Genomic DNA, 22808 nt, shown 5'->3' on the forward strand with positions numbered 1-22808 from the left:
CAAAGCTTCATAAAATAGTGAGGGTCAGCCAGAGATTTTATCTCAGGATAATTAATGAAGTGTTGGCTCTGTCTCCCACAGCCAAAAGATCTTGGCTGGCTCAAGRGGCTGAATCTAGGACTTCCACTTCACAAGCTATAACTAAAAAGAACCATTATAATCTAATTTGATTTCCTGAGTAATATTCCTGTGCTTATCCTCATCCTTTGTTCCTGTCCGTGCCGATAGGTATTAACAGATGATTCTGATGAAAGCAATACGAGGCTCAGTGGAACAGCAGTAAATTAAAAAAAAAGCTGTGATTTCTAATCCCCATCTACACAGCAAAGAAACTGAGCCAAAGCAGTAACGTCCCCGATAAATTTAATGAGACTTYCATGCCAGGTCCATATCTAGCACTTCCCAAGCAGAAGCTGTCAGGAGGTGGAAGACACCTGGATGTGTTGAACAGAGGGAGAAATATGGTTACCTTGTAGTTATACAACAGAAAATGGTGCRCATCTGGCAGCCCCAAACTACACTAGGAAGCAGCTATATTGCTGGTGGAGAAGACTTGTGGCAAATGTGTTTGCAAAGTGAAAAAACAGGCTGAATCATTAAAGATGTCAACGTCGTGTGTTTGTTCGATCCGGGAGGGAAGCACAAGCCGCGGATCCCTGAGAGGACACGTAAGATGCACACGTGCTGCCAAACGCCCGCCAGCCTTCAGCACACGTGTTCTGCTTCACGTTACGGAGAGCACAGATGATAAAAATACTTCACTTCAGCAGTCATTAACATAATTTGCATCACTGCCAAAGAAGCGCTGAGCTGCATGAGGCTTTTTATACTCAGTGTCACAAGTACAAAAGCCCCAAGGAGGCAAATCTGAGTTGAAACACATATAAATGGAGAATCAGTATTTATTGCTAGCGAAAGAAGGGAACAACCTTATCCAAACCCACTAGTGGACCGCAATGAAACACAAATCATCAGATTTTTTCTGTCTTTGAGGTAAAAGCTTTGTCTCCTGCTGCCTCCACATCCTCCTGCACATTAAATTTGGCTTTGCTGATTCCTGTTTTCTCCCGAACGAGCAGACCACTGCTCATGCACTGGGGATCATACAGGACATTCATGAGAGTTTTGAAATAAGAAAACTGTGGGTACCGACAAACCTGCAAAAAGGGCACACTAATTTAACACAGCTGTGCTCACTGCCTGTGCCAGTTCCACTGGGCCTAATGGTTTAAGAAGATAGGCTTGTGTGTGTATTTGACATTATCCTTGAGTATAGGGTGTCCGACTGGCATGGGAACTTTGCACCACTTAGGGCCCCTCTTCCAGATGGGCTTGGCAGATCTGACGGACCAGCGGGTCAGGTACCTATCAAAACAGAACACAGACACATTTCAAATTGAGCCTCCTCATGGAGGAAAGGTTTTCATGAAGCAGAACGGCCACCCTGGCCTCCCCACGTTGCGTCTTTCTAAAAGCAGGCAGTGGCCATGGACAAATCTCCCTCGGCTCAGAAGAGACCACTGGAGACAGCGGTTTTCCTTCTGGAACTTCTAAGCTGCACCTCTGCATTGAACCCAAAGGCACCTGCCGTGAGTTCCAGTCCCATGCAACAGATCTGGGCCAGTCTTCGGGCTGCTGGCAAGCTGTCCATCTGCCCAGGAGAAACCCTTCAGTGCATGCAGCTCCGAGTCTGAACCCCTCCAACATGCACATTCTTGAGAAGTGTCATTTCAACAGCTGGCCTGAATAAAAGCCAGTTACAAAGGTTGGGCTCAGTATAAAATAAACTCTGTAATGGCATTCATTTACTTCCAGTGGATAAGCAGTTTTTTTGTCCTGCATGAGATGGGCTTCTGGTCTTGTTATGCATTTTCATATGCCCACGTTTGCTTTATTATTTCTGTACAGCACTCTTCCAGCTGGCTGGTGCAGGAAGGCACGACGTGCAAATGTAAGAGGTACCAGAATGGAGAGATCACAACTGCAAATGCTTGTGAAGTGCAATGTCTGGCAAAGAGCCTTTGTTTTTTACCATCTGAAGTTTTAGGCTTGGCTTGGCAAACAGGCGGGGGGGATCTCAGATCCAGAATCAGTTACTGGAAATCCTACCCGCTGGCTGGGTGGCCTGCAGTTTTGTTAGGCTTTAAATCTTTTGCTACCAATACAGAGAGAATAGTAGTCCTTAGAGGAGTCTTTTCAGACAAAAAAGAGATCCAAAGTAAAACCCTCACGTAATCTGCACAAACAATACTTCAACAAATTAGAATTTGGAACAGACCGATAAACTTTGTCCAGCGATGTTTGCATGCCTCTGTTGAGTAATCCCAAAGTCTTAATGTAACCTCAATCTGTCATCCTCTCGCCACAGAGCTCTGGTACCTTTTCTTTGCATCATGCAAATCTGAGATACGAGGAGCTTTGCACAGAGACCACATACACKGCGTTGTTCCCAGACCCCTGGCACACGACTCCCTAGCGCTCTTCTTCCTCAGCAATCTTGAACAATATGAATTGGAAAACGAGCCACACCTGGAGGCTCCTGCCACTGAAATGGAGCCACTTATATTTTGCAGATATCCAGCAGATTGGRGCTTTTGCTTTGGGGAGTTTCAGATAGTCACGACACTTAGAAGCAAGAGCAGGAGCGATAAGGGACAGAGCGTGGAACAAGATCCATCCTATGCGTGTATTAAATTAGTCCCTCTTGACCTTTATATGTTATGATGTGCATTAGTGGAATCCCTTACATAACAACATTGGGACAGGAAGCACGAGAGACTCCAGTGTCTAATTTCAAATGCAAGGAGAGTTCAGGGATACCAGAAACAGCTCCCTAGTCTGGAATCTGGCAAAGCAGTGAAGCGGGGCAGCTTCCTTTGGGAGATGTGTGGGGCTACTGGACAGGCAATGGGCACAGGTCCTTCTCTTTACATTTCCCTTGCAATAGGTGGAGGGCTATAGCGTGAGTTTTGCTATCACAAGACTAAAGTCACACTAAGGAAGACCAAAATCCCCAAATCCCTAATTTTAAAGCATCAGTGGCCAAGCTCCGTTCTGTTCCGTGGGCCAACGCTTACGGGAAAGTGCATCCATGGCAATCCATGATCTCACTGGCAGGGAAGTGCATGTGTGAACGCAGATACACATCCACGCTGTGTGCAGGTTTARGCAGACAGTGGCTTTTTAAGAAACCCCTCTGCTTCTGGGTGGGGGCTGGAAGTGAGCACCCGAATTCTGCATAGGAAGGAGGATTTAGTAATGGCCTGATTTTAAAGCTTTTGTTATTTCTCTTTTGAGCAGGTCTAATCCAGCCCTCTGGTCCAGGCTTTTGGCTTCCTTTGGGGACTGCAGGCTGGGGCTTTTCATTGTTAGCTGAAACAGGCATTTGGAYGCTTTCCCTTCCTCAAGCACATTTGCTTTTAGCGCTTTTAATACTTGCTTTGTCCCGACCTCAAACTTGTTCTATTTTGTTTGCCTTTTTTTTTTTTTTTTTTTAAACCTGGATTCAGCAATGGCAAAAGCCCGATGCCTGGGAGCAGTCAGTCTACAAAGTTCCTTTTCCTTTTTGCCTAACCCCGGTTCCTACTGTTTCACAGAACTTTTCATTTTTTCTCTTCTTTTCTTCCTGAGAGTAAAAACAAGCCACAAAACTCATACAAAAACTTCAAAACATGTTGCCTAATGCAAGACTTTTCTCAAAACTCTGCTGCCCATGTAAGGTTGTGTTTTGCGAATTTGTTACACCCTTTTCCAGCCAAGTCACCCAACTACGCCTTGCATCCAGCCACCTAGTTTGTCTTGCAGCGTTTTACAAGGGCCTGCAAACACCCGCTGCCAGATGGCCGGAATCTGCGCGACCAGCTGCCGCCTGTCAGGACGGAGCCTCCACGCGGATCCCAAAGGCAGCCCGTCTGCAGGCTTGAAACCCGTTATCTTGGGCTGTGGAGTTTTGTCCCTGGACAAAGAGGGTCAGAACTGCCCATCTCGGGGAGCAGCAGCTCGCCTCGGGGCACTGCTCCCCTTCGAGCACAGCAGGACCCGGGGCAACAACCCCGCTGTGCGGCTCCAGGGCTGGTTATGGCTCATGCAGGTAGCCCCGTAGCCTCCATCACCCGTGTCTGTGGTGGTGCGAGCAAATCTGCTTCCAATCCGGATGGGAAATGGCAGGGCATGGGAGCAGCTGCAGCTGGGCACCCGCAGCCGCTGCAGTCACCTAAAGTCCCCATCCTAGGTGGAGGCCAGGGGTTCCTCAGGTAACCCAGTAAGCAGGAGGGCTCCAAAGCACTGCTCACTGCTTCCCAGCAGCTGCACAGTGCTGTGTAGCACACAGGGAGAGGCAGAGGGCTTCCACACCCCGGGTAAAGCCTCAACGTGGGGCAGTTGCACCCTGCCTGCAGCCCAGACACAAACCTCGCAGGTGCCGCTCGGGGCTGAACTTCTGAACCCTTCTTGAACCTCCCAATCTGGCTCGTCTGGATCAGGAGCAAAAGGCAGAGGGCTACAGACGGTGCAGGAAGCACTCGATCAAAGTGCTGGCAAGGCCGCCTCCTCCCTGCCACACTCCTTCCCAGGACGCCTCTTGGCTTTGCTCACCTGCGGCCTTTGAGTTCACATACTGTCTGCATGCAGGGCAGAGAAACCACATGCTGCTGGAGTGAAACGTCCACAGCCCTGAAACCAGACTCGGCTCCCAGGGACTAAAGGTGTAAAGGTGACCTGGGAGCTTTGTAATCCATGAACCGGCCTCCTCCCTAACTCATGGCAACTTCTGCAGTTCCGGAGATGGAGGAGGGAATAACTCGGATACCGCCCGGGCCAATTTCTGCTCTGCCAGGAAGAGGCTGATAATGAAGCAGCAGCGGAGCACTCAAAATCATGGACTCCATAATCTACAGTAACCTCCTGCTGTCAGAGCCTAGGCTTAGGCAGCCTGTGATATCCCTCAGTCCTTTTGATTTAACCAGTATTTTGGATGTGCTAGAACAGAACAAGTGCTGTATTTACATTAAAAGAGCCCTCCAGATGCTGAACTCAGTGGCTATTCCAGAGAATTAGTCCGCACTATCCATCCAACAACATCCACCACGCTGGGAAGAAAACTGGTGAGCTATTTGGATTTGCAGTTCTGAAAGCTAGGAGGGAATTCTGATCTGCAGCTGTGCTCGACAGCTTCCCAAATGGTGCTGGTGTGTGGCAGTCTGCACACACACAACTGGAAGTGAGCGCAGGCTGTCACTCTGCATGGTGCTGCTGAAATCCCTGGGAATTTCCTCAGCCTTACAGGCTAGCGAAAATCGTTTGTTGCTGCAGCATTTAACTGGAACATGCCAGGCTGGAGCACAAACAGAGGCAAAGCTAAGAAATAAGGTCAGGAAGTTAAGAAAGGGAAGTGTCAGGCTGAGCATGACAAATTAACTTGTGGATTTGTCCCTCATACACGGGGAAGACTGAGCCTAGGCCAAACACAAGGAGATGAACTACAGGGAGTAATTTGGCATTGTCAGGGAACAAACCTAGATGGTTTTCCATGACCAAGTTCTACAGAGAGATGTTCTGGAAGAGAGGGGAAGAGGAAGGCAGACAAAAGAGCTTACAGAGTATGTGGGTACTCTGCTGGCCAGATTTCTGCAAACGAATAATCAACAATGCATTCATAAGCTATCACTGTTGAAAACAGGTCAGGTATTAAGCCAAAAGGCAAAGAACTGAAGCCCAAGAAATAAGAAATACTGTGGGAGGTGTCACCTGGGCAGGGTCCAGACTACTGGGAGCAGTGGAGGGCTCCACAATTTATTTCTGAGCACGCATCTCCTACCTCCCCCAAGACCAAAGTTTGGCTCAGCTGACCATTCACTTTCATATTGTACCTTCTGTATTTCTCAAACTTCTTTTCTGTATTACATGATATTCTGGTAGATGATCACATACTGTGCTGGAAAGTTGCATGACCAAGAACAAGTCAGGATCTGCAAGGCACCACTTACAAATGCAAAGCAGGGAAATTCTTATCTCCCTGCAGGGAAATCTGAGAAAGTGTCCAAAGTTCACAGAGTGGAGGCAATGCAACCACTTCAGAAAGTAGAGCAGCAATTCCACTTTTTGGAAAACATTGAGTAACCACCATAAAAGCATTTTCTGGAAGGGCAGAGCAGGCAAGGGGGTTCTGGGTGATACAGCCACCGAGCAACTGCAAGGCAGCACCCCTGAAACTTGTTTGCTGACAGTTTGAGGTGGTGCCTGTTGCATTTTAATCTCTGACAAGACCTCTGCCAGCCAGAAGGTGACACTCCGAATTCAGAGTGTCTACACTCAGACACTGTATGTAGAGTTTAGGTCTGTGTTGCAGCTGAGGTGCTAAGCTCTGACTCTTCACTTCAACTTGACTTCAAGTTGCACTCCTGCAATAATCTCCTTCATCCGCAGGTTGCTGTGGATGAAATCTGTCCTTAAGGTTATCCTTGGGGATCCTCAGCTCTTGTCACTCTAGTAGTGAAGGTGCAGTCTAATATGAAGAACCCTACTACCAGCAAAAGATCCTTCAGCTCCATGCAAGGTTTTCTGTCCGCAGATGATGGGAAATCTTACAGAAATATGCGYGGTAACATCCAGAGTAGACTTCTCCAAAGTCCCTCCATTAGATAAGTGAAAGATCTACAGTCAGAGCCAAGGATTAGACAAAAGACTGCTTATCTCAGTACAGGGGAGCAATCAGAGGAATTTCAGGGCAGAAGTAATCACACAGAAGTACAGTAAGACTGAGACACATGCTGTGCTTTAGCAGGGCAAAGCTCTCAGTGTCACAGTCTGACACAGACTGTAGTCCTTTACAGGGCTCTGCCTGCTCTTCTCATCTTGCACCAGACTTGCCATTTTAGGACCGTACAGCAGGAACCACATGTCTTCTACATGCAAAGCTCTCTCCYGTGTGCAATGCAAGCCCTAAAGGCAAGAGAATGAGGGCAGGTGAGTAAGGGGGAGAGACAGCAGGAGTGGAGCATATGTGAGGGGGAATGGCTACATCTCCAGTGTACAGGATGCTACCAGTCACCTGGGAGAATTACCCATATCCATTTGTTTCCCCTTCTCTTCTCTGGCCTCTTGTCTCATGACTCCTACAGAGCCCAGCAGTTAATGCCTCTTCAGCCAGGGTCATGGGCAAGCTGCTGGGCCAGGGTTTCTGGTTCCTTCMTGGACCACTCACCTGACCACCCAGTCAGGGGGTGGCGAGTCAATAGCTCCCCCACGCTCCAGCAGGGTTGCTTTGGACATGGGAGAASGCAGGGGAGGAGAGGAGTGCAGTTCAACATGGTGTGCACTGTAAAACTACTGGAGGAGCAAGGATAAAGCCATGRCTGAAGGCAGAGCTACACAGCCCTTGCTGTGATAGGCTCCTTGCAGAGCTTGCTGAGCCCTTCACAGACATAGAAACCTAGCAGAAAAAAAATGCACTGAAGGGACGTGCTCYGTTAGGTTGAAAGTCTTGCTGTTACCCCAGAGAGGATGTGAGAATGACCTGGTAAAGCCCTTACAGCACTGAAAAATCAGCTCGTTCCACTCCAGAGTCCCAGCCCAGTTCTGCCCCTGCCAGCTCACTGTTGCCTTTGGCAGCACCACAGACCRTTTCCCAAAGCAGCATGGGCTCACAGAGGGCTTTAGAAACAAGTACTGAGGCAAAGAGAAGGTAAACACAAGAGAAGACATTTATACAGGAAATTTGTGGTTTAATTCCCAAAATAAGTACTGGGTGAGTATGTTCAGCATGTGGGCACCCTTCAGTCCTGTGAGGACGACCTTGCCCATCAGGCTGGAGAAAGGCAGCAAGGAAGGAGCAGGGGAGCATTTCTGRGGTGCCCCTGCAGTCCCTCCTGGCTACAAGCCTCACTTGAGCACTTCCATCSCCACCATCAACAAAACTCCTGGTCTGATTTCTTGATCCCATTCCTTGTCTCCATACAGATCTTTATCTCACTCTGCTCCCATCCTGGGTGCTGTGTTCCCTTGCTGGGAGGACAAAATCAAGCGTGGTGTGCAGAGACTAGCAGGGCACTAGGGAGGACTTCTCTCTGAACTTGCCTTCAGAGGTACGGCACATCTATAGCTGACTGTAACCTGACGTATCCATCCGGTGTTCTCCCATGGAACAATTCACAGGAGTTGGGGCGTTAGACCTGCAGCGCTGGTGTGATTCCAGCAAGATACGGGATTTGCCATTTCCTGCCCCAGCCTGCTCTGTGCAGGGCTGCAGTGGGAATGCAGCTAGCTCCTGAACTCCACTCCATAGCTGCCAGCTGGGCTCAGTGGCTGGGGGATCCCAAAGAATTTTTAAGATAACAGCAACGAGAAGGTGTTCAGAGGTGAACGACGTGATGGCCACAGGGCCACGTCAGAAGTGGAGTCCTCTGATTTCCTCCTCACTAGCACCCAGTGCGCAGCCCGCCAGCATCGTGGGGACATATCCAAKAGCTCCCCTCAAACCTCAAGTGCAGGGAGCCAGATCTGAATAGCTGGAGCCTCGGGCTGCCCCGAGCCCTGCGGGCTCCATTCTCCAAGCAACAGGCCCGTGGCCTCTGGTAACCCCTGGGCCCGCTAATGCAGGGTTCATAAACTGCTCTGACATCCCCATGGAAACGGAGCGTGAGCTCATAAACAGGGGATTAGCACCTCCTAACACGGAGCGGGGCGCCGGAGGCGAGCGGAGCCTTTCAGTTTGCCCACCAAAGGCCAGGGGCCACTCAGCCCCCGAGGGGGAAGAGCGCAGGAAGGGCAGGCTGAGGGCGAGTTACCGAGCGCAGTGGGACGGGCAGCTGGGGAGGGGGCCTGGGGTGAGGCAGGCTGGTGGCGGGCTGCTCATCGCCCAGCTCGGCAGTGGGGCCCATCCGGAGCACCCTCCTGCCACCCTCTGTGTGTTGGGGGATGGCACCATCACTGGGGCATCCTTCTGTGACAGCCCTGCTAGTGCTGAGGAGGCCAAGGCGCCTGAGGAAGAGTGGGCATAACCCAACAAGTGCGACAAGAGTTTTAGCTCTGTGGAAGGGTGGTTTGAATGAGGTGTGGTTTGTCTTTGAAACACTGGCATCAGAACATAGTGACACATAATCTTTCCCCAAAATACTATGCGTACTCCTTACAGGCCCTGTTGCCTGAGGCTTGCTCTACCCAGTTATAAGGAACTGCTTTTCCTCTTCCAATTAATCATAAGAAAAGATAGGCTGGAAGACAAGACTATTCACCTGTTGAGCTTGGGTTTCTTGGGAACATGTCCTTCAGGAAGCTSAGGCCTGTGGTTTGGCAACAAACCTGAGAGAGAAGAAAGGTGTGAGAAGATTTTGCAGTGCCTCCTTGCCTCTACAGCATCCAGAAATTCCTTTTYACCTCCCCCTCATAAGCCAGGCAACTCAGACATCTGCTGGGACAGCACGGCAGAAACTCGAGAGCATGAGAAGCGGGACTGTCTCTTTAGTCAGTGGTGAGCCCAGACAGAGGCAAGCGAGGAGGTTCTGCTACATACACTGGGTTTGGGAAGTGATCCGCAGCCAGAGGCCCAGCTGCTTGGCCTCACTGAAGAGGCTTTCAAAGAGCTCAAGGGACACTGGTATCTAGTCATATTCAAGATGAAAATATGACTACTTAAATTCCTCTCGAACTACTGAAGTTCACTTAACTTGGACTCAAGTCAGGTACCAGTTCATGATATGCAGTACCCAGATCCTCAGCCTAGGTCTGCCTGGGACCCATTCTTAGGATAAAGCAAAGAGATCTTCATGTGGTAGAGGGTAGACCGGCACACGCTACTAATGGGGTAAAAACCCAAGCTTGTGCTAAAGTAAGTAATTTCACAAACTGATACTTAATCATGAATTATTTCAAATTGATCCACTTCCCACATGTTTCTGCAACAGCAGGCTTCTCTACAGGGATAAACACGTGCTTCTAAAGCAGAGGACAAGATATAGAAAGCAGAACAGGTAGTTCCTGGTCAACTTTCCCATCCCAACACTTGATGCATAACGAGTTTGCTGAGTAGCTGGGCACTAGTGGGGTGGGAGACCCTCTTAAAGGGTTTTGTTGGCACCTCCAGTATGGAGTTTATCTGAGGAAGAGGTGAGTACCTGCTCGGTGAGCCATCTGCACGCAGACTGCAACCTTCCTGTGCTCCTCCAGACAGAGGCCCGTGACCTTCCGTGGCAGCATTCCTCCGTCGGAGCGGATGAACTGACTCAACAGCAAGACGTCCTGAGGGATCGAGAGAAGGGCAAACCCATCAGTGCTGCAGCTACTTGAACTGCTGTGATTCTTAGGTGTTGTGCTGACCCGCAGGCTGTGTACAGAACGCAAAACAAAGCAAAACAAAACAATAATCTCTTCCTACGCCTCTTGGCTGCAGCTTGACAGCAAGTGGCTTTCGCTTGCCGTCACTCCGCCTGACAGCTTCGCTCCGTTAGGTCACGCAGACGGTCCGAGTCTTCCCCTGACTTCGCTAGTGTAAACACATTATGTCAGCTGCAAGCTCTGCTACTTCACTGTCCCTTGCTCCCAGATTGCATCTAAGATAATCTGTGTCCTAGGTACTCAGGCACAGTTACACAAGACCTACAGATGGATAGTGTTTATACAACTTGAAATGCCATCACAGCTGCTATCCTAAAGGTCACAGATATGTTAGATCACCTCTGGCCCTCTCCATGTTCCCTCTGTGCAGGATTGTTCCCTGCTATCTATTCTTCAGTCTTTTATCCAGTTTCCCATGGTGGAACTTCCCTCATGTCTCTCTGGAGGGGTGGAGAGCAGGGAAATGCTCCAAGATCTTGTGGGAGGAAGCTTTTCACAAGGAAAGAACCATGCTGTGATGAGAAAGACCTAATTGAATAAATCAGGGAAAGACCTAATAGAATAAGTTGTTGTCTTAGTCCCTTGCTTGTGYGTGCATTAGGTGGGGCTGCTAGAGCCATGCTGGGTGGACGGCGTGCTCAGAGCAGGCCGAGGGTTCAGCTGGGATTCAGGGATCACTTAGGTTACACTGCTGTTGACCATTCAGCTTAAGAGCTCTAGAAGCACAAAGCATTCTTAATAAAAACACAGTTTAAGGGATCTCTAAGATAAGATAATATCAAAGAGGCTGTACAACAAATTTTTAAACACAGCAGAACAGCTGTGGAAGAGGGTACCATTAACCACATAGTAAAAGAGCGTGACATCCAGATATGTGCTCGCCATTTCCACACACGACCCAGCTGCTCCTGCACCCCTCGGGCCAACACAGGCAGGTCCCCTCGACGCGCTGACATCAGCAGAAGTTGCCCAAAAGGGCCTCTGGAGACGCTCCGCTTGTTTTTCCCCATCTGTTAACAGMCTTGCCGCGGGCTGAGTTGACTTTTCCGCTCCTGCTGTAAACGTTTTTATAGCTGGCGTAGCTGGACCACGCAGAAGCTGCTCCCAGCCTGGAAGGGACCTGCCTGCAGGCACCTCYGCAGCACGAGGGAATTCAAGGCAGGTTTGTCAGCTCTTAAGCCCCTTGCCCCGGGCTGGGGCAGTGCAGGAGAGCTAAGAGAACCTGTGGCTTTCCACACGGGTGACCCTGTCTCTGCTGCCTCTTTGCAGACCTCCTCCATCCCGCACCTCTTCTCCTTTGCAAGCTAGGCCCAGGAGTATGCCTAGCTCCATGCACTGCCCTGTAAAGGCAAACAATCACAAGTCTGTATCAAATGAACATTTAGAAAACCCTGCTATCTAGATTTTTTACATCCATCCCTGCAGCTCTGAAGTGGACTGCAGAAATTCAGCACGGCTTCTGGTAATCACCAATTCTGACATACTTCTATGCCACAAGTGAGAAATCACCATTTTTTTTTTTCTTTCCTCTTTTTTTCCCCCATCCCCATTAGTATCATCCTCRCATACATTTTTGCTCTTCCCTTATCTGGCTTCCTTTTTACCTCTGCTTGTCTAAAATGAATGCGTTCTGTTTTTCGGTCCAGCTCCTTTGAAACTTCTTGCTGAAACGAAATGCCTCATCAAGCAGCACGTGGGGTGATGTTGCATCCACAGGACAAGAACAGCACAGCCGGGCAACTCGGAGCGAACTCCCGAGAGGCCGTCTACGGGCAGAAGGGAAGTGTTGTGTCCTCGGCCCCGTCACCACAGGGCCTTGCCAATGAGAACAGCAACCCGAGGACCYGTCAGTGCCAGCTGCGTTGGCGGCAACCGGACCGAGGCCAGCCCGGCGGTCCAAGGGCACTGACTTTCGGCCGCTCCTGAAATGCGCTGGATCGGATCCAGGAAATCCGGGCAAGACTCAGGCCCATGTTTTTCCAGCTCAAGCCATCCTGTTCTCCAGATCAACAGCTCAATTTGCCATTTAGCACAAACATCTCGCTTCCTTAAGTGAGGAAGAGCTGTTGCGTTCCAAGTGCCTAGAAGGAGAGAAGCCTTCTAGAATTTTCTTTTAGCCTGCTGTATTCCTCTGTGGGGAAGAGGAAAGAGGGAGCTGATGGCGAGTTTGAGGCCGTTCCAGTTTTTGTAGCTGTGAAAGCCTAAGTAGCCTTGTGCAGCGCCCGGGGTGTGTGTGGTCCAAGCGCTTTCTCATATTACCACCACACCTCATGGAATCACAGGGTTGCTATCAAGTGTTTCCATGCAAACAGTGGAGGTGGATATCTCTCAAAGAGAAATTTTCTTTTTCTCCCTCTGAGAAAAAAAACAAAAAACAAACCAAAAAAAACCCAAGAAAATCCATTCTCTGTTATCATCTCTGACCAACAGCTCGCCAGCTGACCACCATCTCTTGTGACAGTCATTTCTTAACTGAGTCATCTATGTGCTGCAGCTCCAAATTATCGCTCATGCTGTTTGGCTTAAACTGCTGCACACTGGACGGAAGGTGTGTCCATTTCCGAAGATCCCCACAGTTAGTTCACATGCCAGGTGCCTCTCCCAGAGACCCGCGCAGATGCATCTCACCACAGGGAGCAGGCAGACAGGTACAGCCAACTTTGTGGGGCAGCTGTGGAGGGAGACGAAAAAGTACGTGGAACTGTCTGAGAAAAAAAACAGAATGCCTGGCAAGTTCATGCGGTGCCGTCATGTTCCATGAAATTCACATTTTGTGCTAGTGGACAGCCAAGCCTGGAACTACGGATTTGCTTTAATCACTGGACAGCTCCCAAGAGGCTGGACCCAGATTCCCACCCCTGTGATCTGCAGCATTTGATGAAAACAACTTGGATTGAATTGATCTAGGGCTAACAGGCGAAACTTGCAGTTTGGTTTTCCCTACTGCCAAAGGAAAATGACATATTTACTGCCTACTCAGACTAACAATGTTTGAAGTGGATAAGGGGGGAAAAAGGAAAAACAAGTTTAGCCTTCACCTCTAAAAGGGTAAACTAGATAAACAAAACACTGTGTGCAGCATATTCTTGTGAAAGGATGGCAACTGAAAGGCAAACACGGTATCTGGAGCCACTTTGAAACCTAAGATCTCAACCAGTTACCTGCCTTTCATTAATACCATCATATGCCYCAAGAAAGAGTAACCAAACTCGTACTGGGTTGCACCAGATGAGTCTGTCAGTCACTATTGCATGTTACAAAGAATCTGCTTTCTTCCACCCCTCTCTTACTCCTGGGAGTGGCTCCAGGCATTTTTCAATAGGACTGCAGGTTCCAATCCAGTCACACCCTGACAACGACCAACATCCAATGAATACTACATGCCTATGAAAAATCAACTGAGGTCTCATTTTCCGTGGATAGACATACCCAAGCCATAAACAATGACAATTTGCACCATGGGCTTCTTTATTCTGAGCCTCAGCAGAGACTAAAGACTGAACGGGCAATGACAACTGCTGCCCTCCACCTCAGGGCTGAGGCRAGCGGGAATCGTGACCTGCTAGTGCTCACAAAGCCTGTTCACTTGATTAATAACTTGGGAGACATTGGTCCCCCAGTTCTCTGACAGCTCAAGTAACTCATTATGCCATCACTTTAGACTGGGCTAGCTGTACATGACAAAAGGAAAGTCCTATGAGGTCATACTACCCAGCCCCCTCRGGGGCTAATTCAACATTTCCCTTTTCATGGTGCTCCACTCTGCCCAATTAGAAGTATCCCAAGCAAAAAAAGCTCCCACTTTTCCTTCTGTGCAGCTACCTCATCTCAGATTATCAAATTATAAATCTCAAAGGAACCATCACGATCCATTTATTCTAATCTCTTATCAAACAGATTATGTTGTATGAATGAGGATACAACCTCAAGAAAAATAGCTGTTCTCCATTTAAAGACTTCTAAGCCGATTACAATCGCTGGTGACTAAATTGTGTCCTTGTTTAATTACTGACAGTTACATGTCTGCACTTTACTGTTGGGGCATTTCAAGATTCTGCTACTCATCACTGCTGCAGCGAAGAAAACCTGCAGAGATGGCTTTTGTGCAGAAAATGGGAGAATTTTATTCACTTTAACATTTCCAAGCCTGAAAATGTACGACTGGTACACRGCATTCACACTCATAAGAGTCTTATTCAAGCAGAGGTTGCAAGCTGCTCCAGAAATGAAGTTTCTCCTAATTCCCACCAGCCCCAGGGAGGAATGCTTCAAAATACTGAGGTAGGAACTTGCCACAATTCTGATTTATCAGGTCACAGTGCTCTCTAGTTTTTTGTCTGTGTTTTCCTCTGTTCTGCAGCAAGAGTAGCGGATATGTACATGATCAAGATGTATTAATACCTTCAAAACTGACATGACAACCAGGAAGGACATGTTCCTAGCTTGTTTGTCAAGAACAGAATTTATTAGGAAAGAATTCAACTCAATAATAATTCTCGAGATTGCAGCTAAAGGATCTTTCTTATTATTTAGTTTTCTCTTGCTTCCCTAAAGAAATGAAGAACTAAAACCCAAATTGACCTGAATCACTGAAGAAAATGCMTAATCTTAATTCACTGCACAAACACTCTCTGTTGGGACCAACAGCCTACTTCTAACTCTGAAACTCAGGCTTTACAACATAACAGAATTGCCTAAAACCCCTTAATTTGTCCTCAACAGCCCTGTTATGCCTATCTGCAGCAGACAGCAGTAAAATGTGAGCATTAAATTTTAAAATGTAATTCAATCCTACTGCTCATTTCATCCTTGGGCATCAGTTTATAGTCTCCCTAGGGTTACCATATGACTCAAGGAGGGCTTGCTGGAGATCTGTGGACAGCTAGCTAGTTTAATGATGCTGTTCACTCCTTGCATTTAAAAGTCATGTGAAACTAAATTAACTCTAGAAAAGTAYTTCCCAGTGTGAATAATCTGTTTTGATCACAGCCAACTTCAACAATTACAGAGGAAGAATCTCTTGAAATAAATCCCTGCATTCACACATGGGCAGTACAGAACAATTTTGTAGAACTTTTCCCTTCTTAATGGTATTTGCCATTTATTCTCATTTATTATCCCGTGAAAATTTAGTATATTTTTAGCTTTCCCAGTCTGTTGTGAAAACCAGACCAAGGAATATCAAATACTTTCTCCCACTCTCTTTTTCATTGTTCAATATCATATCCAGCCCTAGTTTGAATCATTGACAACATTCACATCCTAGACAACTTCATTTCTGCAGCACAGGCTCTGAAAGACACCAATGTGCAAATTCATTTAGGGCTCATATCTGTTGTTGCATCTGCCTGAAGTAATTTGGAATATTTTGCCTGGCACTAGTTTTATATTCATGTTCTTTATAACTCATGAGTCATAAGTAATCCTATCCAGCAAGTGATTTGTTCTTATTCCTCCAATACTGTTGTACTAAAACTGCCCACATTTAATTCAGCAAGTAGTAATAATCATCCACATCATTCTCTTTCCCCTTTCACTTGCTATTTGCAAAGCATTTGGTAATTAATTCCTTACTTTTCTTCAGGCTTTTACAAAATTCTGCAAGTGAAGTAACATATTTGCTAGGTAATTTCCTAAAGGGTCTGAGGGCTACATGAAGTCCAGGTCTGCTGGTCTGTAACTAATTCAACACAGTTATTTTTGTACCTGTTTCGCTTGTTTTGCAGCAGTCATTTGCAATAGTGCCAATACTGCCTAATTATTCAAACATAACTTTTCTCTTTTTGTGTGTGTGTGCGTTAGGATTTCATGTGAACAGCTTAGTCACACTGCAGCCAACCTGGCTTGTAGTCCTCATTTCTTCTCATTAGTGGACTTGCTTTCTCACAAGTTTTTCTTTTCCTCCAGATGTATTTGTATCTGTATCCCCCCTAATCCCATTGGCATTAACTTATTCTGCATTTTTTTTGGCCTTATCTTAGAAACAGCATGTTCCTGTCTGGTTTTCTTCCTTTCCACTCCTAGCACTGTGTTTTCAGCTTGCAAGAGGGGCATTTAGTCCTTTTTTAAACTTTGTGTTTGAATGACCCCTTGCAAAGCTACATTCTACATCTTCCATCTCATTCTCCTTAGTCAAAAGTGCTCTTGACTGCTGTGCTTTTGTTTAAACGTATTAATGGATTTCCCTGACATCTTCCACATTTAGTTTTAACAACCATCTTGTTAATAAACTTCTCATTAGTAATTCCTGCAAAATGCTTCAATCAAATCAAATCTGTTTTTCCTTTGCTGAAAGGGATGCAAATGTGTATGGTGTCCTTCACATCCATCAAAAGCTTTAAAAGGGATGTAAAACAGTTACTGCCTTAGTGGACAATGACCCAATGAGCAGTGGCAGTGCTTTAAGACACACAATGGATCTAGGCAGGCCTTTTGGTCTCTTTGGGGTCAGGAGAAGCGTCAATCAGTTGACTAAATGCTGTTTTCCAACTAGTAAGTGCTAGAACTGCAGGGCAGCTGGGCACATTGGACATACGTAGTCACCTCAGCTCAGATAGCCACCTAAAAGGTGCATGAACGTAAGTGCAATAGATATGAGCTCTTCCTCCTTCCTTTCTAAAGGGGTCACTTAAGGAAAAATCCTGGAAAAGATTATGGGGAGAAAACTGCAATTTCCAGAATGAACCAAAGGAGTGTGAATGTCAACTATCAAACTGGACAGGTACTTTGTAGAAAGCTCTTCCTGTATCCCAGAGAAAAGGAGAGGGGGTGACCTCTCTTCACTACACACAGCAAAACAAGAGTGGCAGGTTGTGCTGCATGAAGATCTGACAGTATTTAGCTACTGATGGGGATGTCATCACACTTACCACATAATTGTACTTATGCTTCAGGTTCCAGCGACAGATGGGACACTGGCCAGAGGGGTTGGGAGGAGTTGGCACCTCAGGATCCTCTATAATTCTCCCTTCAATCTAAGAAACAATTCAGAGGATAAAACCATCAAGCAAAGATTCCACAGTTTAGACCTCTGCATGCATCTGTGACTTGAGGAATTCCATTCACTGAGTTCACAACATACARATCAGTATTTCACAGAGGTTAAGGATGTTAAGTATCAGCATTATACAGTTCACTCAGATTTACACAAATCAAGCTCTTTGGATATATACATACTATAGGTTTAAAAAAAAAAAAAAGGGTACAGCAGGTCCATTTGGTAAGTTCCTGTCTACATTTCTTTAAATTTAATCTGCTTCTAAGCTAGTGTGAAGCACTTGCAACTACAGTAATTGTTCGAATCATTCAGTTTTGAAATTGCACCAAATCTCTGTRCAACAAAAGTGTGCTGAGAATTTGAGAATGTCAGAGCAGCAGGTGCATTCTGTAGGGCAAACTAAACAGGAGATTTCTACATTATAAAACACTAACAGGGAAAAATCTGAGCAGAAGTCAAATTGAAGAAAAGCCTGTTAAAAAGATATTTTTAGGGATTTCATTTCATCTTAATACAGCAATATTTTGTCCAGTTTAATTCTCTTCAGAAAAGTCCTTTGCTTTTAGAAGAATATTTTACAATCATTTCTATATCACGAGAAATTGGTGTCATTTAAAACTCATTTTTTAAAAAGTAACAAGCAAAGAAATCTCAAAGTTGTGTGTGGGAAGAACTTGAGAAATTTGCTTTCTAAATACGGATGTGTTGAGAATATCAAATCTATACATGTGCGTGCATATGTTTTTTCTTCTTTTTTTTCTTTGATAACTTATGAAAAGAAGCAAGTGCTCTTTCAACTTACAATAGAGAAAAAATGCAGTCAAACTCAGACAGCTTTTCTCTAGAACATTTGCGGAATTTCATAGAGTCAAATTAAAAATAAGAAATGGCTTTTGAACATTAACTATCAGCCTCACATAGTACAGGAAAACTCCTGAGATGCTGGAAATGAGAGGTATAGTACATAATGTGGAAATGCTATGCCAAACTTATTCCATTATGCAGGGCTTCGCATGCAGCAAGAAAGCTTTAAAATTCCAGCATAGACTGAGCGAAAATTGGATTAATAGATTTGTTCTGAGCAGCAAAGAAATTAAAAGAAATCCTGGATATCTAATAGAAGCCTCCCACACTTCCACAGTTTGCCATGTTACTTTTAAGAAAAACTGATTTAGGCTGAACTGACAAATCTTGCATCTGAAAAGCTGGGAAGGGAGACGATTTTCCCTYGGTGTGTATGGGACACTGACATCCAGCTGAGCTGCCAAACCACTTTATACCATGGAGGTGTCTTCCTTGGCTAGCGATGGCAAGATGGAAAGCTATCTGTAGGTGAAGCATTCTCAGTATGTCAAAAAAGGGAAAAATGTACAGGTTTAAGCTAAGCCTTCTCCTCGTCCATCTCCCATTTGACAGTTTTACAGAGCAGAAACAAAAAAGTAACTATGGATTATCAAAATACAGGATAGCCCCTAATTTTTATTCATGGGTGAAGTTATTTTCTGGGAAAACAGTGTCGAGGTTCCCTCAGGGTCTTGATCACGGCCAATCTGGCTTCAGATTGTACTTTGAGAGCWACTAGGAATAAATAAAGATTCAATACATGTCAATATCAACTTTTCCTGAGCTAGATTTCAGAGTACAGAATTGGGGACAACGACTTCCCACGTACTGAAGATTCTCATATTTCGAGTCACTCAGTTTTTATTCTTCTGTTAAAGAACTATGAGGGAAACTACAGGAAAATACTGATGAAATCCATATTTCCCTCCAATTCATTCGTTTGGTTCATCTGAAACACTTCCTTCAACACTGATAAAAGCAAGAGCACATAGGAAGATGAAGATACAGAAACATCTGAGGTAGTGTTGGTTGGATAAGTGGAGYGACCAGAAGGTATTCTGAGAAACATACCGACCCTTTCGTTCATCAGTTCACACCAAATTTTCTCATCTTAGGCAACTGATGCATCCTAGACGGATGTTAGGATATTTGTTATACAGTAGAAATATCCAAATCTTCCCCCTGCTTATCCAACAGACTAAAGAGTTGAGAATTATTTTTCTAAAGAGTTTGGCTACTGCAATGCACACCTTTGTTCATGCTTAAATTAATGTACTAGGTCTGGGAGATAATAATTTATTTCCCTTTTGAAGCATGAATTGAGTGCAAAATACAGCAAACCACTATCCCCATTCCTTTTTACTCCCTGCCCTTTTATTTTTTTTTTTAATAAAGAAATACTTCTAGCAAAAAAATGGGTACTTTGCTAGATTTGGCTAAGACAGTTTTATACTATATAAATTATTATACTATATAAATTATTCTCTAGGTATCTGGAAAAGGATTAGTACTTATACACCTGCAAGTGAAGAAAAGACTTTCTACCCTCAAGTGAAGAAAAGACTTTCTACCCTATCTACTGCTACTTCTTAAACTTAAAATTGCTGATTATCTACATGTCTTGCAAATTTCTGAGTTTTATTTTAAATCTGATATACCCCAAAATAATAGTAACCTGCTCCACACAGGTTTCAAGGAAGACAATATTCACTAATCTAAATATGGACAAGGAGACTCAATGCACGGTCAGGTGTTGTCTGTGTTTCACTGACAGGCAAAAATCTACTCCCTCCTTMTTACTTACTTACAAATTATAATTGAATGCAGTGTTTCCTAGGAAGTTTCAAGTACTTATTTCTCCATTCACCCCTTTGGTGCTTACACACTTCAAAATACCTTCATTTCTTGTTTCTAACAAAAGTATAGATAGCTCAACATTAGCATATGTAATGTGAACTGAATAGATTTATCATCTTACCCCTCTCATAATTTTGATGCTCCTTCCAAAAACGACACATATTTTGAGGAAGTGCTACAGATCAGACAGTGTTTATGAAGCAACGTTCTAACTCTACTGCTTTGGTKGTTTTATTTCGCATAGCTAGGAAGGCTCTTAGCTGTAGCTAAGAAAATGCTCCTTAGCTGCTATTTCAGAAACTTGGTTGTATTTTCAGAAGCATTTTCCTAGGATTTAGGGCTTGGCTGTGCTGATATTCTTTAGGGAAGAACTATGGTACTGAATATGTTGTTCAATGCGGACATTGTTTTACCTACTGTGGCGATGGCACCGATGCAAYTCCGCTTGACGACCCCGTATAACACACACCAAAACACAGAACAGGMAGGGGGGAAGCGCGTGGGGGGCGCAGGGAACGAGGGCGGAGCGGCGGGCGCCAGAGGAGCGGCTGCGCGGCGCCCTGCTCTGCCCCTGCCCCGTGGGCCCGGGCAGCAGCGCCAGCCTCGTCCCGGCCGGCACCTCACACGGTGGGGCCCGCGACGCGTCGCACGAGGGTGTCCCGCTCCGAACGCCTCCCGTTGGGAATACCGGGCAGGCGTCGCGCACGGTGCTCGCGGGAGGTTCCGCGCGTCCTGTCACCGGGAACGGGGGAGGATGATCCACGCGTTTTGCGGCCTGGCCATCCAGCCAGGCACCTGCAGGCACAGTGCAGGTTTTCCTTTGCTTTGCTCTCATATCCTGGGGGTCCTTCCCGCTCCTCCTCTCCCTCTGGGCACTCCAGGAGCGAAACGGGAGGCTTCCACCTTTGCAAGTGAGGAGAAAGCAGCGGGTATCTCTTGGGGAAAGGCAGACTTACCGTGGTCGTGTTGCCCTCGGTCACCTCCACAACTGCAATAAAAACAAAGGAACATAAGATTCACCCCGAGAAAAGCGGGCTTGCCTTGGAGGAGGGAAGCCAACCKCTGGCTATCCCGAGCCCCACTGCCTCCCCTAACGAGCTCTGCGGGACGCGGCGCGGCGGCGCGAGGGGGGCAGCCCCGGCCCTACCCCCCCGGGCCGCACTCACCCTCGCGGAGGCCTCGGGCGGGCGGCGAGMCCCGCGCGGGACCCGCGAGCCCCGCGAACAGCCACCGCAGCCCGCCCCGCAGCACGCCGGGCGCCGCCATCTTGGCAACGGCCGCGGCGCCGCTTCCGCCTCCGGGGCAGCGCGGGCGGGAGCGCGGGAGCGCGGCCCGCCGCCCGGCGCCATTTTGCCGCGCGGCCCGCAGCGGCGAGGGGGCTGCCTTGGGGTGGGGGGATCGCCGTGTTCTTTCTCCTTCTCCTGTTTTCCCTCCATTACTTTTTCTTTTTCTTCCCATTTGTGTATGTACGTTCAGCTTTTTAACACGTGGGGGTAGTTTAGAGGTGGGGCAGCACTTGCTGCCGTTGTGGCGACCCTCTTATAGCTGAGGCTGCTGTCAGCCTGTGGCTGTTACATAGGCCTGAGCTTTTCCCCTGGTGCCGCGCTCAAGTCCCTGCTGAGGGTGAAGGAGCAGGGGACGCTCTGGTTTAAGCCGGTTTGGAGGAAGGCTGCTCTTCCTGGATGTGCCCAGCGCAGAGTCGGGCTTCAGGGATAGTGCAGGGCAGCCACAGAGCACAGCGAAGGGGCCAGCCTCAAATCTGCCCATGTCAGATCTGCGTGTGCTCATGTTGTGCAGCTCCCAGCGTGTCCCTGTGCTGGGTCGTGTAGCTGCAGATAAAATGTGAAGCGGTCAAGCTCTTTACCTCAGTGTAACCCCCGGTTGCTCTGGTTTAAAGGATTTCAGTTTTTGCATGAATATCACCCATGGCAGGTTTCAGGTGACTTGTAGTTTCTGGGGAGTGCACTTTTTCCCATCATTATTTTTCAGCATAGTTTTAGCTTCACCTGCTTTTAGGCAGAGGGAAGAAAAGGAGAATGGAAACCATGGAAGAGCAATCATGGTTTAGCCTGGCAGTGCCTGTTGCAGGGGTGTATGAGGTAGCTGAGATATGAACAGAAGTGATACCTTCCACTTTAGATGGCATTGCTGCGTCTCCGTGAACAGCTTTTTGGCATGCAGGAGGCTGAGCYGAACCATCCTCAATAGCAAAGGCCATTGAGTGGTTTTTTTTCAAAGTGTTTGGTGACTTTCTCCTTGTCGTATCAACACTTGAAAAGTGTAGGTGGAAGCTGGAAGCAAAACTGATTGTGTGAGAAAAATAYTTACGTCTCATGTGCATCTGCAGTCATTTGTGTTATTCTCTTAAATCAGAGATCAGCAGCGTTCATGTAAAACATAAAAGCAGTTTTCTGAGTTTCTAGGTAAAAGGTGATTATAAAATATAGTGATGTAAAATGCAATATTATAAAGCAAAGTGTGATCTTGCTACTCCCGAATGTGTTCCACGTCCTTCCTTTGGGTTTGGGCAGGCTCTTGTGTGCCGGGCCAGGCAATGGAAACCAAGGCCGTGTTGGCTGCAGAACAAAGTGCCAGCGGAAAGACCTTCTCCTTTCCTGTTATACCCTGCTATATAGCCATTTCTGGAGGCAGGGGGATCTTTTAACTTGTCCGAAAGCTTAAAAATAAGAGCCAAACAAAATATTTACAAAATATTTTATCTAGGGATAACTTCCTTATGAGGAGAAGAAATATTTTCTGCCAGGGAAAGTTGATACAGTGA

At 46.7% G+C, this 22808-nt stretch overlaps 1 protein-coding gene across 1 annotated transcript; it reads right to left on the bottom strand.

Annotated features, from left to right (window-relative positions):
- Nucleotides 1–492: 492 nt before the first annotated feature.
- MRPS18A (mitochondrial ribosomal protein S18A) lies at nt 493–21292 on the bottom strand. Its single transcript, XM_026051210.1, has 6 exons — nt 21193–21292; nt 20983–21014; nt 17199–17303; nt 10110–10233; nt 9231–9297; nt 493–1365 (listed from the first exon to the last, which is right to left on the bottom strand). The coding sequence occupies exons 1-6, from the start codon at nt 21290–21292 to the stop codon at nt 1221–1223; spliced, it is 573 nt and encodes a 190-aa protein (XP_025906995.1). The 3' UTR covers nt 493–1220.
- Nucleotides 21293–22808: the final 1516 nt, after the last annotated feature.

This window comes from Nothoprocta perdicaria, unplaced genomic scaffold (assembly GCF_003342845.1).
Source record: "Nothoprocta perdicaria isolate Ctin4 unplaced genomic scaffold, notPer1 scaffold_73, whole genome shotgun sequence".
In the NCBI taxonomy this organism is placed as follows: domain Eukaryota; kingdom Metazoa; phylum Chordata; class Aves; order Tinamiformes; family Tinamidae; genus Nothoprocta; species Nothoprocta perdicaria.